The 19,345-nt window shown below is 41.0% G+C and overlaps 1 protein-coding gene across 1 annotated transcript; it reads right to left on the minus strand.

The window, feature by feature from the left end:
• Positions 1 to 322: 322 nt before the first annotated feature.
• si:ch211-236h17.3 (carbohydrate sulfotransferase 11) lies at positions 323 to 18,046 on the minus strand. The gene is made up of 3 exons (XM_054617293.1): positions 17,597 to 18,046; positions 7,577 to 7,656; positions 323 to 2,799 (listed from the first exon to the last, which is right to left on the minus strand). Exons 1-3 carry the CDS (start codon positions 17,688 to 17,690, stop codon positions 1,954 to 1,956), a joined length of 1,020 nt encoding a protein of 339 aa, XP_054473268.1. The 5' UTR covers positions 17,691 to 18,046; the 3' UTR covers positions 323 to 1,953.
• Between the last annotated feature and the right edge of the window lie 1,299 nt (positions 18,047 to 19,345).

Consider the following 19,345-nt stretch of genomic DNA (forward strand, 5'->3'; position numbering starts at 1 on the left):
GCTAGTAGATAACCAGTGGCTAACTAAGCTAGCTGGCTAACTTCTTCTTTGCCAGCTACTCAGCCAATTAATTATAATCGTAGTTTCTTTAATGAAAAATAGTGCTCTTGAATGTTTTCACTTAGTAGCACAATTGCATGAAAAATATGTAAGCACAAAACCCTGAATTACGTGTTATAGCTAGCTGACATGCTAATTACCATTAACCAGCGTGCCATAAAATTTGATATAGCACACTATCCAACAAAGTCATATTTAGAAGTTTCTTGCAGAGGAAATGAGTAAAACAGGTGCACTTTGTTCTCAGATTTATTTGTCTCAAAATAATTTCTCTGCAAAATACAAATTGTGTTTGAAAAAAAGAAATGTTTTCTATGCTCAGAATATCCCTTCATGCTCATGATTGAGGAACAAATCTAACAGCGTACTGTAGATAAGGGAATGCAAAAACAGAAGTGGAAACAATGTGGCTCAAAATAGAAAGAATCAGATGAGGAAAGTATGGACTTATTCTGCAGTCACACAGCTCACTGCGGTCTGTAGTTCTACTGATCCCAGGAGTTGCACTGGTCCCAATACCACACAGCTTTGGCTCTGTAGAAACCCATCTCAAATGGATATAAGGGGGAATACCGTAGAACCACTGTGCTGTTAACTGTTGACACATCTGTACACCTATTGTCAGCTCCTAATGTTAGAAGGCAGATGAATGTATTAAGGCAATAATTATATATAACTGAGTGTAAATATATATTAACACAAATCGGATGCTGCACCGTCTTGATGAATGTTACATTTTATCTCGTTTATTTTATGTAGGTTTGTGCCTTTAGACCATGATAAAGCCTTCATTTCTCTCGTGTTCTTCTGAACTCTAAGTTTGGTGTTGCCAAATATCTACTGGTGTTATTTTTTGTGCAGCACAGTGCCACTAAATATAACCTGTTGTATCAACTGCCTCCATTTTGGTATGTGTTACAGTTATTGACAATACAGATGTTTCTTTGTGCTATATTTGTGAACAAATTATTGAGTATGCATTCATTTGTACAGGGCATTTTCCATGGTTTAATATGCACTTTTAGAAAAGAATCTTGCCTTTTCTGATCTGAAAATAGCATTCCAAAGATAGCAATAATTATATTTTCACAGCGACATCAAGAATAACTGGAACTGGCTATCATATTTGTTAAAACTTCTAGAGGACATCTTTGCAGCCATGATTTGTCATTGAAATAAAAGACTGACATGTAAGTTATGATTGCTGTATTTTGAAGGATATCTGTACAGCAGAGTGTCAAGAATCAGGATTGCTGAGTTATATCCAGTCCATTCAAACCAATAAACAAACTCTTGCTGAAATGCATTTATTTGATTTTGTGAAATTGTGAGAAAGTATATATCTATTTTGGTTTGTCGGACTTCGCGGAGTCAGCAATAACACAATAAATAAAAACAATGTCATTGTTACACAAAAATCTCTTCCTACAGCACAAAAAAAGAAACATAGTCACAGTTTAAAAAAGTTGTTGAAAATAAGGCCCACGATCAGAGGCACGTACGTTTGGAGACATTCACTGTCTGAAGACGATTTTAATACCTTCAATGAGCTACTGCAGATTACATTTGTCGTGTAAATTACACTTTTGGAACAGCAGATTCCAAAATTAAATTAAACCAAAAGTTGAACGGTATTTCACACTTTCAAAAGGCAGTGACCAACATCTGCTGGATCAAAATATACAGTAAAATATGATTTGCCTTATTTAGGCAACAAGCGTCATCTTGTGATTAAACGTCCTCTCCTGTTTTTATCTTCTGCAGAAGATTTTCAGTCTGTAAAAGTCAGTCCGTAATAAGGCAAGCACAGAGAAAAACATCTCAAAACTGTACTTTAAAAAGTCCAAGCTCCACGTGTTCAAGTCTAATCCATGGATGAGAAATGTCCCAGCCTCAGCTAAACTTCAGGTAGGCTGGTATTGAGTAGTTGAAGAGCAGGAAGTCCATGCGATAGAGGTTGTACAGCTTCTTCTGGTAGAAGGGGCTGATATTGTGGAAGAACTGGGCCGCCATTTCTCCTGTAGTCCTGGTGCTCTTGGATGAGGCGGGGAAGCTGACCTGGTCCTCAACCCCGGCCAGCTGTAGCACGTAGCGGGAGTCCTGCTCCAGCGTCTCGTACTTACCCACCACGTCGTAGTGGATGAGGCAGGGGTGGCACAGCGAGTGCACCCGCTCCCAGTGCTCGTTGAAGGGCTCCTCATGCTGGGTCGCTGGGTCCACAAGGTAATACACAAACTCCTCGAAGGAGACGTCGTTCCCTCTCTCCATAGCTTCCGGCTGTGGATCCGGCCTGTGCCGCCGCACAATCTTTGTGCCGTATCGTTTATGAAAGGCGGTGTTGTAGCTCCGTGTGAATTTGTTGCGGTATGCAGACACCAGCCGCTCGAAGGGCTCACGCACGAATACGAACTTCAGGTATGAGCGCAGGCGCTGGTTGATCTGTGAGGTGGAGTACTCCGACAGGGTGCGCAGGTTCCCCGGGATGTGGGCCTCGTTGGCTGGGATCGCCAGTGGGTCTCGGAGGGACCCGGCGACGCCCGTCAGAACCATGAGCACCCTCTTCCAGTTGGTGCAGGCCACTTTGGGCACGTAGCAGTACAGCAAGCCATGCTGGTCGTCCACGATGACGTGCTTCAGGTCCTCCGGGATGAGGACTCTGCGTTTTCGGGTGTAGGAGCGGCAGGCTTCTTCTAACACCTCCCGTCGACCCTGATGGATCGCCTGTACTGGTGACTCCACCTACAGGGAAAAGGAGAAAAATAATTAAATACGATGGAAGAACTATCCATCAGTCAGAAAAACTAAATCACTTGTCTACTTTTAAAGAAAATTGTCGCTCGATTCAAATTGTCGCTCGATTCAACTTCAACTCATAATGTTGTACTCTCTACGTTATCATTTACAGTGTGAGACTATAATAACCAAAAACACAGCAATAATACACAACAATAACACTGTTGCTAATGTGAGTGAAGCTGATGTTCTTTTCAGTTCAACCACAGAATATCAAGGCTGCAACCTCCTATCTGAAAAGTGAAGCCAATGTGGAAGGGTCTTAAAACTTGCATACTCTCTACTGAACAGCAGGGGGCGACTCCTCTGGTTGCTAGAAGAAGTCAGATTGTATAGAATTCTATGAGAAAATGCACCTACTTCTTACTTGATTTATTCCCTCAGTAAACATTGTAAACATGAGTTTATGGTCTCAATCTCTAGTTTCAAGTCTTCTTCAATCCAGCATGATGTTCATTTAGTAAATGATGGTCCATTTAGAGTCAAATACACCATAAAGCAGGGTATGCTTAAGGCGTGGCTACCGTGTGATTGACAGTTTGCTGCCGCTACCAGAGCCGTTTACGGCTTCTATACATCACTCCTCTGCGTCCAATTATGGTCACTTCTGTTCATAGGTTGCAAGCAACCAAGATGGCGATCGGAAAAATCAGAGTCTTCTAATATACAGACTTGGAGTATATCTCAGGCTGGAACACAGGGAGTTGTAGTCTGGCAAGCAAATAACATCTCTTAACAGTGCCACACCCATTTAGCATTACACAGCATTGTCTTTTTAATTCCACATTTTATTCTTCCTTAAAAACATGTGGCCTACATTAACCACAACGCAACTCAACTGTCCTGTCGGAGATGCTAGCGGTTATGCTAGTAGCGGCTAATGTAAGCTGGAGCGGCTAACTTCAAGCAGAGATGAGGAGCATTCTACAGAGGTCTCGGAAACTCACCACCCCCCCATCATAGCTTATTTATCCGGCTGAAGCTGACTCAAGTGACATCACTTGGGGCGGCTAGCGTAGTGGAGAGTAAGGTAGTTCTCCAATCAGAGGGTGGTGGTTCGATACCCGGCTTCGATGTGTCCTTGGGCACTGACATCACTTAAGGCAATTAACCAGACCTCACACAGCTCCCCCTGGAGACACTAAATGCTTTATACAACTTGTGTTCACATATGCAGTAACACTCCCCAAGATGTGTAAACAGACAATATGTGGAATTGAAACATTTGTGAGAAAAGAAAAAGCTAATGTAATTTAAGTCAGCCTTTAAAAGTTAGCCAAGTGGAGCAGATACCCTGCATATGGCTAAGAACTTACTAAGTTCCCTGAGTAATTATATTTACAGATTGTCTTCTGGAGGTCTTAATCACGGTTCATCCCCTGACATCCGCATACTGCCTCGAAAAAATAAAGGGTCAGCCAGTTCAGCTTGGCCTCCTCGTGGCACAAACGCCTTATTTACTCCTTTCATTTACTCAGCCTGGCTCACCACTGCAGCGGTCGGAGCCCTGAGTCCCTCAGTTTGACTCGGTGCTTGACACTATGTGTGGCTCTGTGTTTACTGGCAGACATTGGATCATCAAGGATACACCAGGACTGGCCAAAGACTGTAGCGCCAACACTGACCCCTCTCTCAAGCAGACGGTTGTGGACTATATGTCTACAACACTCTGGGACTTTAATCCCTTCATGTGAGCAATATGCGTGATTCGGGATGATTTTTCCAAGGATATTAAAATAGCCTCCAGGATGCACCACAAGACAAACATGCCATTCAAAGAGAATGCCAAAGTCTTCTTAAGAATGCTGAGCACATGCACATGGGTCAAATGTAGCGATAAGCTGCACTTGAGCCATGATTCCCTAGGAAACAAAAGCCATATGTTCTGTTCATCCTGGAATATGATCTGTGCGAGTTTCTTTGAAAGCAGTGTAAATAAATAAAAAAAATCAGGTAGAATGTTATCGTAGGATAAAACTTTGTTTGGTTCACAAAGGTGGCAGTTTATTGGATTGTTTTGGTTTTGTGTCTCAAAATTTAGAATTTGTTAAATTTTTGTCTAATCAACATTGTTTTCAGCTGCAGCAGCTGTAATAAATCCACTGTACACCACCAGCCCAGCAGCAAACAGCAAACAGACAAAGTCACTGGCTAGTGAACAGAAAGGAGCATTTAACAGCCAAATATTTTATTTTAAGGAGTGAAAGCTAACAGAAGAGTGGCTATTGGACTTAATTTCAACAGGTGGCCTGCAAAATGACTCCAAATAACGAATGCTAATGTTGCTTCCTGTTGTTTGCTGACATAACAAATAAGATTATAAGGTGATACCACGGTCACTTTTTTATCTACAACTTGTTCCGCTGTCCCAAAGTAGTCAAAAATAAATGAATGCATCTTAAAATTCAATATCAGTGAAGCGACTGAGATGCAAGATTGGAATCTAAAGGGGATACCTATTGAGAGTTTAAAAAAGTATGTATTTTTTTAAATGAAACAAAATATGTTTTAATTAGCTTGGGGTTCCTAAAGAAGCCAGTCCAATTTTTTCATTCATTAAAATCATTGATAACTGGCCAAAAGATGAATTCAATAATACAAACATCTTCAATGGAGCTGAATTTATTTTGTTCACTAAATCTCCTGTTGCAAATCAGAAAAAAATGCAACAGCCGTGAGTATAGGAGCACAAAGTTTTCCCATACTGTGTTTACATATGTAAATACACAAATTGATCTTGCATTAATACAAATTCCCCTGCATGTTTTCCCATCCTGACAGCTTGGCACCTTCCTCCCGTTTGGGGGGGAATCGTTTAAGTGGAAAGTAACAGAGAAAATATCACAAGCAATTAAAAAGTAAATGATGCCTGCTGGTATGTTTTCTGGCGTGTGCACCTTCCTCCTCCTCACGGGGAGATTTAACTGGGAGCAGCTGTTGCAGAGCCTTGCAGCACTGTGCTCTGTGGGTTTACAGATGGAGGGCTAAAGAGACTATTTGGAGCTCCACCCAGGGGCGTTTGTCAGGGAACATCTCTAAACCCTTTCATTTTCAAAAGCTAATTTTGTGCAACTCAAAACATTTGTGGATGTTCAGATTTTTAGGAGTTACAAATGTGCAAATTCCCATGTAATTTCCCGTTTTCTGTCTCTGCTAACTCATGATAGATGTGCATGTACTGAATGAACACGATGGCGGCTGATCAGACTTCTAAAAAGGCGGCTTGTATTAAGTTGTTCTGCACAAGAAGAGCGATTAGACAAATAAAACCACACCTCCTTCCAACGTTCTTGCCTCTGCCCCTTCAGTCAAATCTTTTTCCTCTCTCCCTGATAGTCTGATAGTTAAGTAATCTGGCAACACCACAATGTCCCTCATTCTTTTTTGATAAACAACCCTATCAACTCCTTCACAGATGTTAGACGTACTATAGGACAGTACAAATCAGCAAAACAAGGCCAAGGGCGCCTAAGGGCAGTTAGTCAGATATCACCAGCATCCCTCTCATAGCTTACAGAAACTTGCACTGTACGCTTTGCTGTACTGCACAATACTGAGGTCACTTGGTAATCCATTCTTTATGCTCCCACAGTAGACAAACAACTCCTCTTGTCATTGTTTTTTATGACACTGTAAGTTATCTATACATGAAAATAAAATGCTTCTCTTGCTCTCATCAAATGCAGCTCTTAAACTACACAGCTCTTAACTGTCTAAAGTCAGACAGTGCCGCTTCAAACCATTAAATCGTCCTCAATGAATGTCAGCAGTGGAATTCAACAAAGATGTCTGACCTTTTTTTCTGCCGGATGAATCAGAGCAACTGTACTCGACATTGTAAACATCCCAAGGATAAAGACGTCCCAAAGATTTGTTTAATAGCCACTTAGTTACACAGAGGAGGAGATAGTTTGCTTAAAGATAATCTGAGATGGGTTTATAAGGGCTGGTGGAAAACAGATGGATTTCATTTGATTTGATTTAAGATGCTGATGGCTGAGAGTGATGGATTTATTCTTCTTACATATCCCTGCTTACTCCTACTCAGGTTTATACATGGAGGTAGAGCTAATCCCACACACAGTGACCTGGACAGACATTTTAAAGTAGACATGTAGAAGATTACCACGTGGAAAACGCCGCACTGCTATGTTGCCCAAACAGAAAGATAATTTCTTGCAGTATGCTGTCTTATTTTTTTATTATTATTTTTTTTTAATTGTTGCTAGGTAACTACTGAATGAGTGCTAACGTAGGCTTAACACAAACAATGAACTCTACACTATCTTATAGTTAAAGTCACCACAATAAGAAAAAACGTTAATAACGTCGGGCAACTTTCGCACAGAGTTGAATTTTTTCAACTTGAGATGTTCAGCGCGCATAGAGCTCAAAACCGCGTGGCGAGTTCAGCAAGGCAACAGCAGCGCACAAAATGCTTCACTCTCATTGAAAACAATTGCTAAAACGCGCTTTGTCATAACAGGGCCAAAGTGAAGCTAACATGACACTGTATGAACATATTTTCTACCCGGTGCTGCACGTGCATCCTGGACTATAGTAGAGACATATTTTATATTTAAATCAAAGTTCACTCATATGGCTCCAGCTTCCTTCAGCATTAGCAAGTTCGGCTGCACATGGTATCACTATCAGAATGATTTAAGTCCTGGGCTTAATAAGGAGTTGTACTGCAGACTGTTTGTGGTTAGAGAGGACTGACCTGGTCGCCATCATAAAGCGTCTGTAGAGGGCTCCTCCTCGACTTCTGCCCACTGCTTCTGTCACCGACCGGCTCCGAGGCTGAGGAACCAGAACACATCTGTCATGAAATCGGACTGAAAGAGCTTCCAAAGCGAATTCATGTTACGTTAAAGCAACAGTTAGACTAAACATGGTGAAATGACCCATAATAGTGCGTAATGAAAAAGCAGCACTTGCTGTATATTTAACTTAATGCGGTCCACTAAAAAGAAAAACACAAATTAAAGTTTAGAAGAAAAGTTTGAAGACAAGAAAATGGATGAAAATACAAATAAGCAAATAACGGCTACATTGACTATCACACAAAATATTGTTTTTAAAGATGAAAAGAAAATCAAAGAAAAGACTTGAGTCTTCTTACGGTTATACTTTACCAAAAGTCTATATTTAATATCTTACAGCCACTGTAGGTTTGACACCTATTCATTATAAACCCGACTGGGTCAAATGTCAAGACTGACTATGCTCCTTTTTTTCCACATTAAACGCAGCTCATATTTTAAATCCAAATAACATAATTTCAATTTGACCACAACCTCTGTTCTTTTTGAAGGACAACACATCCATCTATCGAGTCTATAGGCAATATAGACTCGATAGATGGAAAGATGGAAAGATAGATATTGTGTGGTGTCCTACTTTAATACTGGAAATGAGTTAATATAAAACAGTAGAAACATGAGAGCAAACTGCAGCAAAACGAGAATAAAACATCTAACAGAGAATTGTATTGGTTTCTTATTCCCACAGAATGAATCTGCTACAGTGCTTTTGAGCACTTCACTTCCTGATCCTAGAAGTTCATTTGACAAACACAGGGTGATGCGGGACTGTAATAGAATGCAGTGGAGACTTCACTCCAGCTCAAACCTTAGGTTCACCTTCAATTTTAATAAAAATTGTGATGTGACCTCTCCGAAAGGTTGGCATCTACTAACCGTTTTTAAATTGCTTTCCAAGTCACAAAGGGTTGTGAAATTATGTTTGCTGCCACACAGCAGAACTGAATGGAGAATAATTTACTTCTTTGTATCAATTTATATTGCAAGGAATAATTTGGGATTTACACTCATTTGCCTCCTGACCAAGAGTTAGATATGAAGATCGATACGAGTCTTATATCTGCTCATGGTACAGCCAGGAGATATTTAGCTTAACTTAGTTTAAAGACTGGAAACGGGGAAACAAAATGCCTACCAGCACCTCAAAAGCTCACTAGTTATCACTGATTAAACAAAGTTCAAAGTTCCACGCCCTGCCAGTGGTTTCATATCTTCACTAAAACAATCCCTTCAAAATGATGAAGTGATGCAACACTTACTCAGGAAATTGCCAAACTCTGTCCTTCAACTTACAATACATAGAATATTACTACATTTCCTGGAAAATTCCAGTCATATTAACCCCAAGCCAATCCTCGATCAACGTGACTCTTGAACGGACAACACAATTGGTTCTGTTCAAACTTCCTAGACGGTAAACACACACAAGTTCCAGAGCATGCCTTACCAATGCACAAATTATACAACGGAAGAACATATCTGCAAACACAGCCCTGAAGCTGCAAGTTGGGAATCGGCCATGCTAAAAATCTGTTTTAACTGCTCATTGCTCAAATCTTCTGACGGTCATTCTGCAGTGTCATCATTCAAACTGATTGTAAAAGTCCCATTAACTTCAGAATGTTTTCAATGCTTTCAAGTAGCCTCATTAAATAATCCATATCCACTCTGCACTTCATGCAGACCTTAAGTTCCAGAATTGCAGAGGCAGTGATAACATTTGTCATCTGTATGCAACTGAATTTACAAGTACACAGGACTTAATGCTAATTAGTGGCATTCATTCAGTGGCCCAATAACAACAAGAGAGTGCTGCATTGTCTCAATATTGAGCCTAGAGGAAGACTCAGCTGAGTGACCATGTCTGTGTGTGTGTGTGTTTGTGTGTGTTTGAGTGTATGTGTGTGTCCTCTTTTCACACCGAGGTGGGATCGGGCCATTCATGTGTGCCAAGCAGCTTATGAGCTGTAAACCCACTGACACACTCACGGTGGAGACAGCCAATGAAACATGTACAGTATTGAAAGTGTGGTTTATGACCAAACTACTGAGAAATAAATGAGAATATGAGGGATAGAAAGTAGATCTTATGAGTGAAACTTCACACTGAGTTAGTGCCTCTCAAAATAACTCCATTACAGTAGACAACTTTGTGTATAGTTACAGGAAACTCCAACAGCCAAAATAATCTGCGATTCTTTGGTTCCAGAAGTTTATTGACGTAGTGTCTAAACCAGGCGACAAGCTCCGGTTCTGTAGAGTGAAGCCAATTCAGAAGCGTCTTAAAATTGAATTTTCTCTACTGACCAACATGTGGCGACTTCTCTGGTTGCAAAAAAAGTCCGATTGTATGGAAGTCTCTCAGAAAATGACACTACTTCTTCAATACAGCATGATGTTCATTAAGTAAATGATGGTCCATTTAGTCAAATGTAGCTAGCAGCTGCTAACATGCTATATTCAGCCAAACAAATGTTAGTCATTCACAATAACACAGGCTACTCTCTTCTCTCTGGGCCTCTTCTTGGAACGTTACACCATTTTATTCAATAAAAATGTTCTGAAAAGGAAAAATACTGTTAAGCTCTCCAAGCTTGCAGCTTGCTAATGGGCAGTTAGCAGACGGGTTACCTCATCATCTTGGTTGGTCACTAATGTGGCTCAGGTAGTTGGACCACCAACACCTGTCTTATAACTGTCTGCAAACCTTTGCTCTATTGGGGTAAATATCACGCACAGTTTTTGGTCCTAAAACAATCATTGCAATCCTCTAAGCTTTTGTTCTTTCTCATTTCCGTTATTTCAGTCATTAAACATGACTCAAATGCATGATTCAAACATGCATGTCTGTGGAAGCATGGTGACTAAGGCCCAGATCACACTGACGCTGCATTTGTCAAGTGGTTTATAGGCACGCATAAAAGGTCAAATATTCTCAACTTTTCAGTCAATGTCTCCCTTTGCTCAGGCAGCCAATCACATCAAGCAGAAAGTGGGCTGTTCTACTTAATCACTGCCTTCCTGTTTTGATGCCGGTAGATGTGGTAGGAAGAGACAATGGCAAATGTAGACAAAAAGGTTAATATTAGCGCCTTTTTATTTACGATGAACTTAAACAACATTTTTCCCTCCTCCTCATCCAAAAGTAAGAGCTTGACGTGTGCTTGAAACCATTTTTTTCCTTGTCAATTATTTTTGATCGCCTGGTTAAACATGCACGCACCCCCGCTCGACAGGCTCATCGGCTGTTTTGCCTGACACTCTTTGCCATGGAGTGTTTTATGAAAAAGGTTTTCATTGAGTCACTGCTGACGAGCTTAACCGTCCTCAACACCTGTAATCTACTCACAGTCATCCGCAAGCACACCACCTCTGGATTCCTTGACAGCCGGAGCCGATCACAGTCACTCCAAACGATACTAGTTATTCCGCCAGACCCGCCGCAGCGTTTTTCAGAAGCCGAAAATACACGCCTGCAGCAAAAGCTCGACAGTCGAGGCCAGGAACACAGCAATCGAACGTTAAAGATCAAAGAAAGCGCTTTACTACAACTACTACTACAGCCCTTTATCGACGAGTATCTTCTCATGGAAAATGTCCAGTGTAATAGCTAACATTGGGGTGGTCCCAAGTTTATTATAATATATATAATCTATAAACTGTCCTCATCATGGCATCCTTATTGAGTAGCAGTTCATACTTTGCACATATCCACATTGTCCCCACAAGCAAAGCCACTAATTGCAGCAATTCAATTAATTGCAATGGCAATTTCACCATTTGAAATTCTGTTGTTACCAGACCTGGATGTTCACAGTGTGAATGAAGTTGCCAAATAATTCCTTATGACTTACCACTTCCTTTTGGAAACTACCAGCATTTCAGGAACTCATTTCCAACACCACCACTCCCAAAGCCATCATTTTTGCCCCTCCCAGTCAGCAGAGGTAACGTCTGACTTCTTTGGAACTGACGAATACATGGCAACAAACAGCAACAAGCTGAGATGGCACATTGGTTGGGCTGAAAGAGTGCATTGTGTGTCTCCACTCCCCAAGCTCATGTGGCATTATTCGGCAAAAGAGGAAATTTATAATCCCCAATTTTCTTATGAAGTATTTAACAATGCGCCAGATGGAAATACCAGGGAATTTAACAGATTCAATTGTTAAAGCTGAACAGCTGGATATCGGGCGAAGCATGGAATGGGACAGTGCGCATTGTAAAGAAGTGAGAGGAAAAACTAGAGAAAATGCCTTTGTAGACAACCTCTAAAGCTGTGGACTCCAACTATATGCTATTCCAACCAAACACTGTCTCAGCTGTTAGCTCAAATTCCCCCACTGAGGAGATTCACCTTCCCCACCTACGTCCTATTCAAAGGAAGGTGTAGTTCTGGTGGTTTAACCTTGTCTAGACCCAAAACCCTGCAGCATTCCTCCTGGTTCGCACGGAACCGAGGGCTTCGGAAATGCAAAATATAGAAAGGCTGATGTGTGTCCCTCCTGTCAAGGCCATAAACGGAGCTCTGTGTTTAGGTCCCACTGGGGAAACTCCCTCCCCCCCTTGGCCTCTCCTGCCAAAGAGCAGCTTTACTGAGAGACGCACTGTACAAGAGGAAAGCCTGATCCTTTTAGGCCACAAATGTGTGTGTAAAGGGTGTAAAGCAAAGGCGTGCGGGTGGTGTAGTGTCTGTTTATTGACACGTAGATCAATGCATGCAGATGTGAGATAAATGTCTTCCGGAACCTGTTCAGAGACAATGGGAGGGTTAGTTGGCTAATTTTAGTATCCAGTTGCAAGTTCCGGCCCACCTGCGTCCAAAAGATCGCCAAGTGCAAAAATCTTACTGCAAACCAACACGGTGATGATAAAACTGACATATGCAGCTGTACGATAAGCGGAAGCAGTCTTCTCTGCTCTCACTGGATCCTTTCCAATGTTTTAATAATTAACTGGAGAGTTGATAGCATGCCAAACTCAAGTGCCTATCATGTGCCATGAATACCCGTCCGTCTTTGGAACTTTACTTCTTTTTTTTTTTTTTTTTTTTTTTACATAGTTTTACATCATTTGAGTAAAAAACAAGACTAAAGCCCCTTCCCTGCAGTACCAAAAAAACCGACCAACCTCTGGCTTTTGTCTTCAGTGGGAAAGGTTACAACTGGCAATCAGTCCCCAGGACAAATGACTCTGCAGTAGTCACGGGTATCTACAGGCTCCAGCTCTGATCAGCAGTGATGGACACATGACACCCGGGCAGTCACGCTTATTTTCGCCCCTTTTCTGCTGCAATGCCATGTGACGCACAATGGGGATTTGGACAATTATTATAATCTATTTATTTACAAAACATTATTTTAATATGCACTACTAAAAGCCATTGACACTCAAGTCAGACAATGGTGATTTCACCTCGCTGATCATCGACAACACTGTTCATTCATACTCAACAGAAGCCATATGAAGTCTTTCCACTGTTCCAACAATCACCAACTCTGCTTTGAGGGTTTGAAAGAGAGACTGAATAAGTAACAGATATGAAAAAAAAAAAGGAGTAAACACCGTAGCAGCACTAACCCGGGTTCTGTTCCCGCCTGGCCAACCGTGAAGTTGAACGTGACACAACAGGAAATAAACAAAACAGAAAGGCCATTGATGTGCAACGGGAAAGGAGTCCATCCCCTGAGAGTTTTTTTTCCTATGTTTAAAAAAAACTTGCATACACGCACTAATTTTGGTGGGAAAGGGTAAAAAAGGGTTTAACAGCACTGTGAGAAAGTACTTAGGCACCGCGGTACTTTGAGCTTAATGCTATCGTCAGCATGCTAAAATGCTCACATCGTTGCTAACATGCTCATGTTTACCATGGTGACCACCTCAGTTTATGATGCATTCACACTCTGTCAACACATCATTTTAGTCAGAGTCAATGAGTTGGGAGTCTTCTGCCATTATTCTAAGAAGGTTACCCCCACTGCTAACCTTGTAGTCACTCCGCTTAAATGGCTGTCATTAGCACTTTTTGATGAGTTATGTACTGGTAGCATTTAGTTAAAAAGTGAAACCATACGGAAGAGTGTATTGCTCGTTTTCGAATCTAATGTATAAGCACTGATTTTTGGGGACTTCCAACTCTTCCAACTCGGAATTACCAGAAGGAGGATGACATAAACTGTGTTATTTATAAAGAAGCCAGCTGCCTTTGTACTAAACTGTGTACAAACAAATATACAGCTGAGGCTGATTGGAGTGTCATTAGTTTTGCAGGCATTTGGTCATGAATCAAAAGTATTGGACGAACTCAAATTCTTACTTGACGCTGGCAAACTGTTTGCTAATGAATAATTGAATACTCTGAAGAGTCAGAGGATCACCAAAGTCTTAAGGATTCCTCCTCTGGGGAACTTGAGTGTCTGTATCTAATTTCAATGCATGTGATATTTGTCGAGATCTATTTCAGACTGGACCAAAGTGGTGGACCGACTGCTGTGGCGTGAACCACAAGTCATCCCATAGACTTTAGTAAAACAGCTAAATTCTGTATTGGGTTGATCTTATTGAGCAATATCAACAGTAAAAGAACAAACCTGAAAATCCAAACCACTTGAGGCTCTGAAAGCAGATGGTGTCCGTGAAAACAAAAATAACCCCCTGCGGTACTTGCCAGAATCCTTAGCTCCCGCAGCTCTGTGTCATGAATATGCAGCTGGCTGAAGGAGAACGGGTTGGAGGAGCAGCGCCATCCTGACTTGTTATAAGATAACGCCCGGATGGCTGAGGATCTGACAGCAGATTTTGGTTTTCAACTGGCAACAGCAAGATCTGAAGATTAGGTCACAATGTTCCTCTGTGGATGTTCTGCTCTGTTTTTATTGGAACAAAGTCATGTCCTCAAGGCTTCATGAGACTTTAGGATGCCATGTTTGAATTATTTCCTAAGAGGCCTGGAGCTAACTTGTTCAGTGCGCTGGAGGTTCTCCAATGACGCTGGAGTGCTGGTTTTTAAGACTTGTTTAGGGCCTTGAGTCAAGCCCAGACAAGGTAGGTATGAGGTGGGGGTACCTCTCCAGTACAGTAGCCCCAAGGAACAAACGATACGTTCTGCTTGTAATTATACAGCAAGAACTAGCTGCCAGATAATCATCAACTCACATCTGTAAATGTTACCTCAGTGTCCATGGGTTTTATTCCCAGAGGTACTGTACAAGGGAAGGTCCTGACAAAGCAATAAAACATACCACATTCCAGACCACGCTGCCCATGCCTCCTCCTCAGTCCTTGTGTCTGAGTGAACTTTTATAGAGAAAACACAGCTACCCTTGTAGTTAAGACTCCGCACAGTGGGAGAAATGCTCATCCTAATGAGTCATGTCTTGTGGGACAAAGTCAAAAAATCCTTGCTCGAACGTTTCTCGCAATAGGGTGCATCACTGTAAAAATCAATGATGAGTCAAGATAATGACTCCGATCTGTATTGGAAACAAGGGAAATTATGTCAGACTGATTGAGATTTAGCACTTGCAAAAAAAAAAAAAAAACATGTCATGAATGGTAAAAATGGTTAATTTTTGCAATGTGGGAGATATCTCCTGTTCTATAAAAGTACTGTTTCCATCCTCGGTGTCCATGGCAGTGCAGCATACACGCCATGTACAGTAAACCCCACTCCCCAACCATGCAATTATCCTAAATCTAGATTTGCTCTGTGAATCCTGTGTGCAAGAAGAGTACAAATTAAAAGACCTGACAAATTGACACTGTGTGACTCTGACTTGGCGGCACATTCCTTTGTTATGTGGCTGCTCTCTTGCAGCTTTATATAGTGTTTGAACAAACAATTTGACCTTTAGCCCAGATGGAACATGAGAGAGGAGGAGGAGGTGGAGGTGATGTAAATGTAAATAGGACAGACTGGCTGCATATCTGAAACTAATTTAAATCAATTTACATATGAAAAAAAAAGGAACTACAAGGAGTAAATCATGCACCCCAAAATGAATGCATTTTTAATATTTGTTGCACATTTTCATTAATAATCTAATAACTAAAGGGTGACTAAAATTGGCAACCATATTTTCAGTTTCGGCAACAAAAAGCTGATGCCTGGTTACCAGCCTAGCAAACCACTTATAAAAGTTAGTGTTGAACGTTGAAAAATCTAGCTCTTTAGCTGCTTAATGCTCCACTAGGGTCACCAGTTAGTTGTACTACTGCTCGGCAATGACAACACGGACGCCAAAAGACTCCCCGTTATTCTCTTGTTGCTAACAATCTAGGTTCTGCCATTTCTGACAATTTCACCAAACACGTCACAACTTTTTAACTGTGATATTGCGGGAAATTTCCACTCCCAGTGTCGTTAATACCACAAGGGGGTGGCGTTTGTATGGACTGTATTTTGCGACCGGGTTAACACAACTCCGTTCGAAGGCAGCATTTGACTCGTCATCGCAGGAAAAGCACAGGTGCCACTAATAACATTAACGATGGTTCTGTTAAAGTGTCCGTTTAAATTGGTGTCCCATTTATCCATGATACCAGTGAGCCAGGGCCTGAATAAAAACAGAGCAGATACAATAGAGTTTAAATAAAGAAACGTTAAATTGTGATCTAAAACTTTAAATGGTTCTCCACCAAAATCAGAAAGAAAGCAGTGTGTTCAAGGACCATTTAAAACAGAGGAGGACAATAAAAGAGAGGCACATCTAACCGGTTACTGTAAATGTCAGCAAAAATAAATCCTGGAATGCATGACAGACTGATAAACAGTGAACAACCATCCCAGGGATTTTTCATTTAACCTTGAATGCTTAACATTGCTCTAAAACTTTACTTTCATGGTGTAATTGCACATTTCAAGCAAATCTTTTTTCAGCGATATGATGGGATGGAATCTGCCTCCACATGAGGCTGGTCTTTCATATATTCCTAATAACACTAAACAGTCTTGGCCCCTGGTCTCACATCACACGTATATCCAGCACTGACTGACCTCTCTCTTTAAAAACCCCAAAACGCTCCACACAGTATGGGCTATATGAGCTTTTTTTTTTTTTTTTTTTTTTTTTGGCAAAAGGTATAGCTTGGCATGTCTGAATGAGGCCATTGTATGTGGCAGAGAGAGGGACCCTGGAAGAGGTTTGGAAACAGATCTCAGCGAGGGCCGACTGACTCCCGCTGCCTGCCAGCTGCAACCTCTCCAAGCCTTCCTCCACGTAGCAGAGGAAACACTCCACTAATCACTTTGGTAATGAAATTGTTCCCCCACCAAGATCTGTGGATCTTTGGGGGAAAATCCAGTTCACAGGGTGGGAGTGTGGAAAGGACAGGCGTGACTGTAGGGAGAGTGAACGTACTGTACTATGACTCAATAAGACACACAGAGAGAGACGGAGACACAGGGATCCCTTGATTATGATGTGAATGGATTTAAATGCAGTAGTTCTCACACATTGTCCATTCAAGCACAGTTGAATCGGATTATTGCTATGCCTGATAGTGCATGGCATGAATAAAAACAGAAATATAATAATATAATGAGACTTATTTCTAATGGCCAAAGCCAATGCAATTTTTTAACTATCCTCAGAATTTAAGTTTGTCCGGGATATGTGTAGTATTGTGAAATGCATATGTTTTCACATCCTCAAACAGATCTCAGCAGTAACTTCTCATTAGCCTCGCTGTATTTAGTTGTGAAGAGATGGGGAAACTTAGACTTAAACTAATGGAATCAACCTTTATATTTGACATTCTTGACTGTATTTTTGGTGGAGGTCCTTCCTTCTCTATGCCCACTACTGAGGCATTAATCTTGTGTTGATTTATTTCAGAAGGAGAAAATTAGATAGAAACAATAGTTGGTATAGAGTCTGAGGTTGCACAGCTTGATAAAGAAAATAGTGTCTGCTCACCTGGCTTCAGGCTGCTGTTAAAGTAGAGGAGGACCATAATGAAACACCCCAGACACAAGGCGAGCCCCATCCGGCTGACTTTGGGTTTTCTCATCCTGACTCCCGAGCCCAATCCTGCCAGGGTTCATGCGAAGCAATAAGCAGCTGTTTTGTGTGTGGGGCTCTGGCGGAGGGGTCTACTTTATGACCGATAGGAGCATCGATCCGGCTCGCTGACCATTCCCGCTGCTCATCTCCCTGTACATCCTCGGGTGTCCAGTGGCGGTGGAAGAAAACGAGCCTCGCTGCAGGACCTCGCCTCGCTGCCGTATTGACTGTAATTGATTCTACCGTTACCGTAACGTGGCTGAGCTCCGGGCTGGAACCGGCTGCATGTTGGTGTCTGTGTAGTCCGAGCAGAGGCCGCCGGTCTGCTTGTGTAAGGGGGGTAACGTAACGGCGTCCCTCCAAGCGCTTGGCTTACCTGTTAACCCCTTTCTCCCCAAACACTACTTGCAGTCGGGCTGCAAAAATCACGTTTTAGAGCGAGCGAATTCCGGTTGGACCTTTCAAACTAAAACTCATATAGGTTATTTTATAATTAAACAAAGATATTTATTATTTTGTTGCCAAGGGCAACACAGTTTTTTTCAGCAAAACATAAACATTTTGAACATATATAACGCTATATATATATATATATATATATTATTATTATTATTATTATTATTATATTATTATTATTATTATTATTTTGAAAGTCGAAATTTTATTGCACTTTTGTTCATATAGCAGTACTTTTAAAATAAAAGTGCAATACACTACTTTTGAATTCATTATTGAATTCTGCGCATAACAATGCGATTAGTCGCGATTAAAAATTGTAATCGTTGCCCAGCACTAATATATATATATATATATATATATATATATATATATATATATATATATATATATATATATATATATAGTAGACATGTTCCCCCAACTAACCAACTCAGGGCCCCAGAGAACCAAATGTTTTTTATATTTATATATATAATAAAAATAAAAAACAATTTGCAAGTTCACACAAATTCCTGCAGGTTGTTAGCCTTTTTTTAATGTACAAGTAAAGACGGTGGTAAAGAGGTCAACATTAAAGAAAATTCAACTGAACAGATAAGTAAATAAATACAGTATGAAAAAGAAGATCCTGAAAATGTACTGGGCAGTGTCATGCTTTTATTTTGAAGCCGAATTCAAAATATATCCGTTACCATCCCATTCGTCTCTGGTTGTCTTTACACAGTTTAAGTGTTGCAAGCAGCCACATGTGTTAGAGCAGCATGACACAGTCTGATGGATGGGTCTGTAGTCATCTGCTGTGAACTTCTCCTCTCATCTTCTCAACGTCACTTCGTTAATCACTTTTAAAGCTCGGTCTCAGATTCTGGTCCTGCCTAGTTCAGTGATTGGCTGGAGTCTCCAGTAAACTGATAGCAGGGCCCATCCCACCACAACCCACCCCCTCACAAACAGAAGGTAGGACAAAGTTCAGGTCACTGTGCACCCATTATAACACACCATAACAGAGCTACATGCTGATAGAAATACTGCAGGAATATTAGATGTATTAGTATTTTTGTATTTAGGTTGATACATTCAGATGTTTTGGTGATTCCCCAGACATATAAAGTCATACATCTGATTACACTCTTACACTTCTACTGGTCCAATATATAGCAACGTTTTTATCTGCATAATATTTCTTGTGTTTTGGGCTGAATA

The sequence above is a fragment of the Anoplopoma fimbria genome, chromosome 17 (assembly GCF_027596085.1).
Source record: "Anoplopoma fimbria isolate UVic2021 breed Golden Eagle Sablefish chromosome 17, Afim_UVic_2022, whole genome shotgun sequence".
Taxonomy (NCBI): Eukaryota; Metazoa; Chordata; class Actinopteri; order Perciformes; family Anoplopomatidae; genus Anoplopoma; species Anoplopoma fimbria.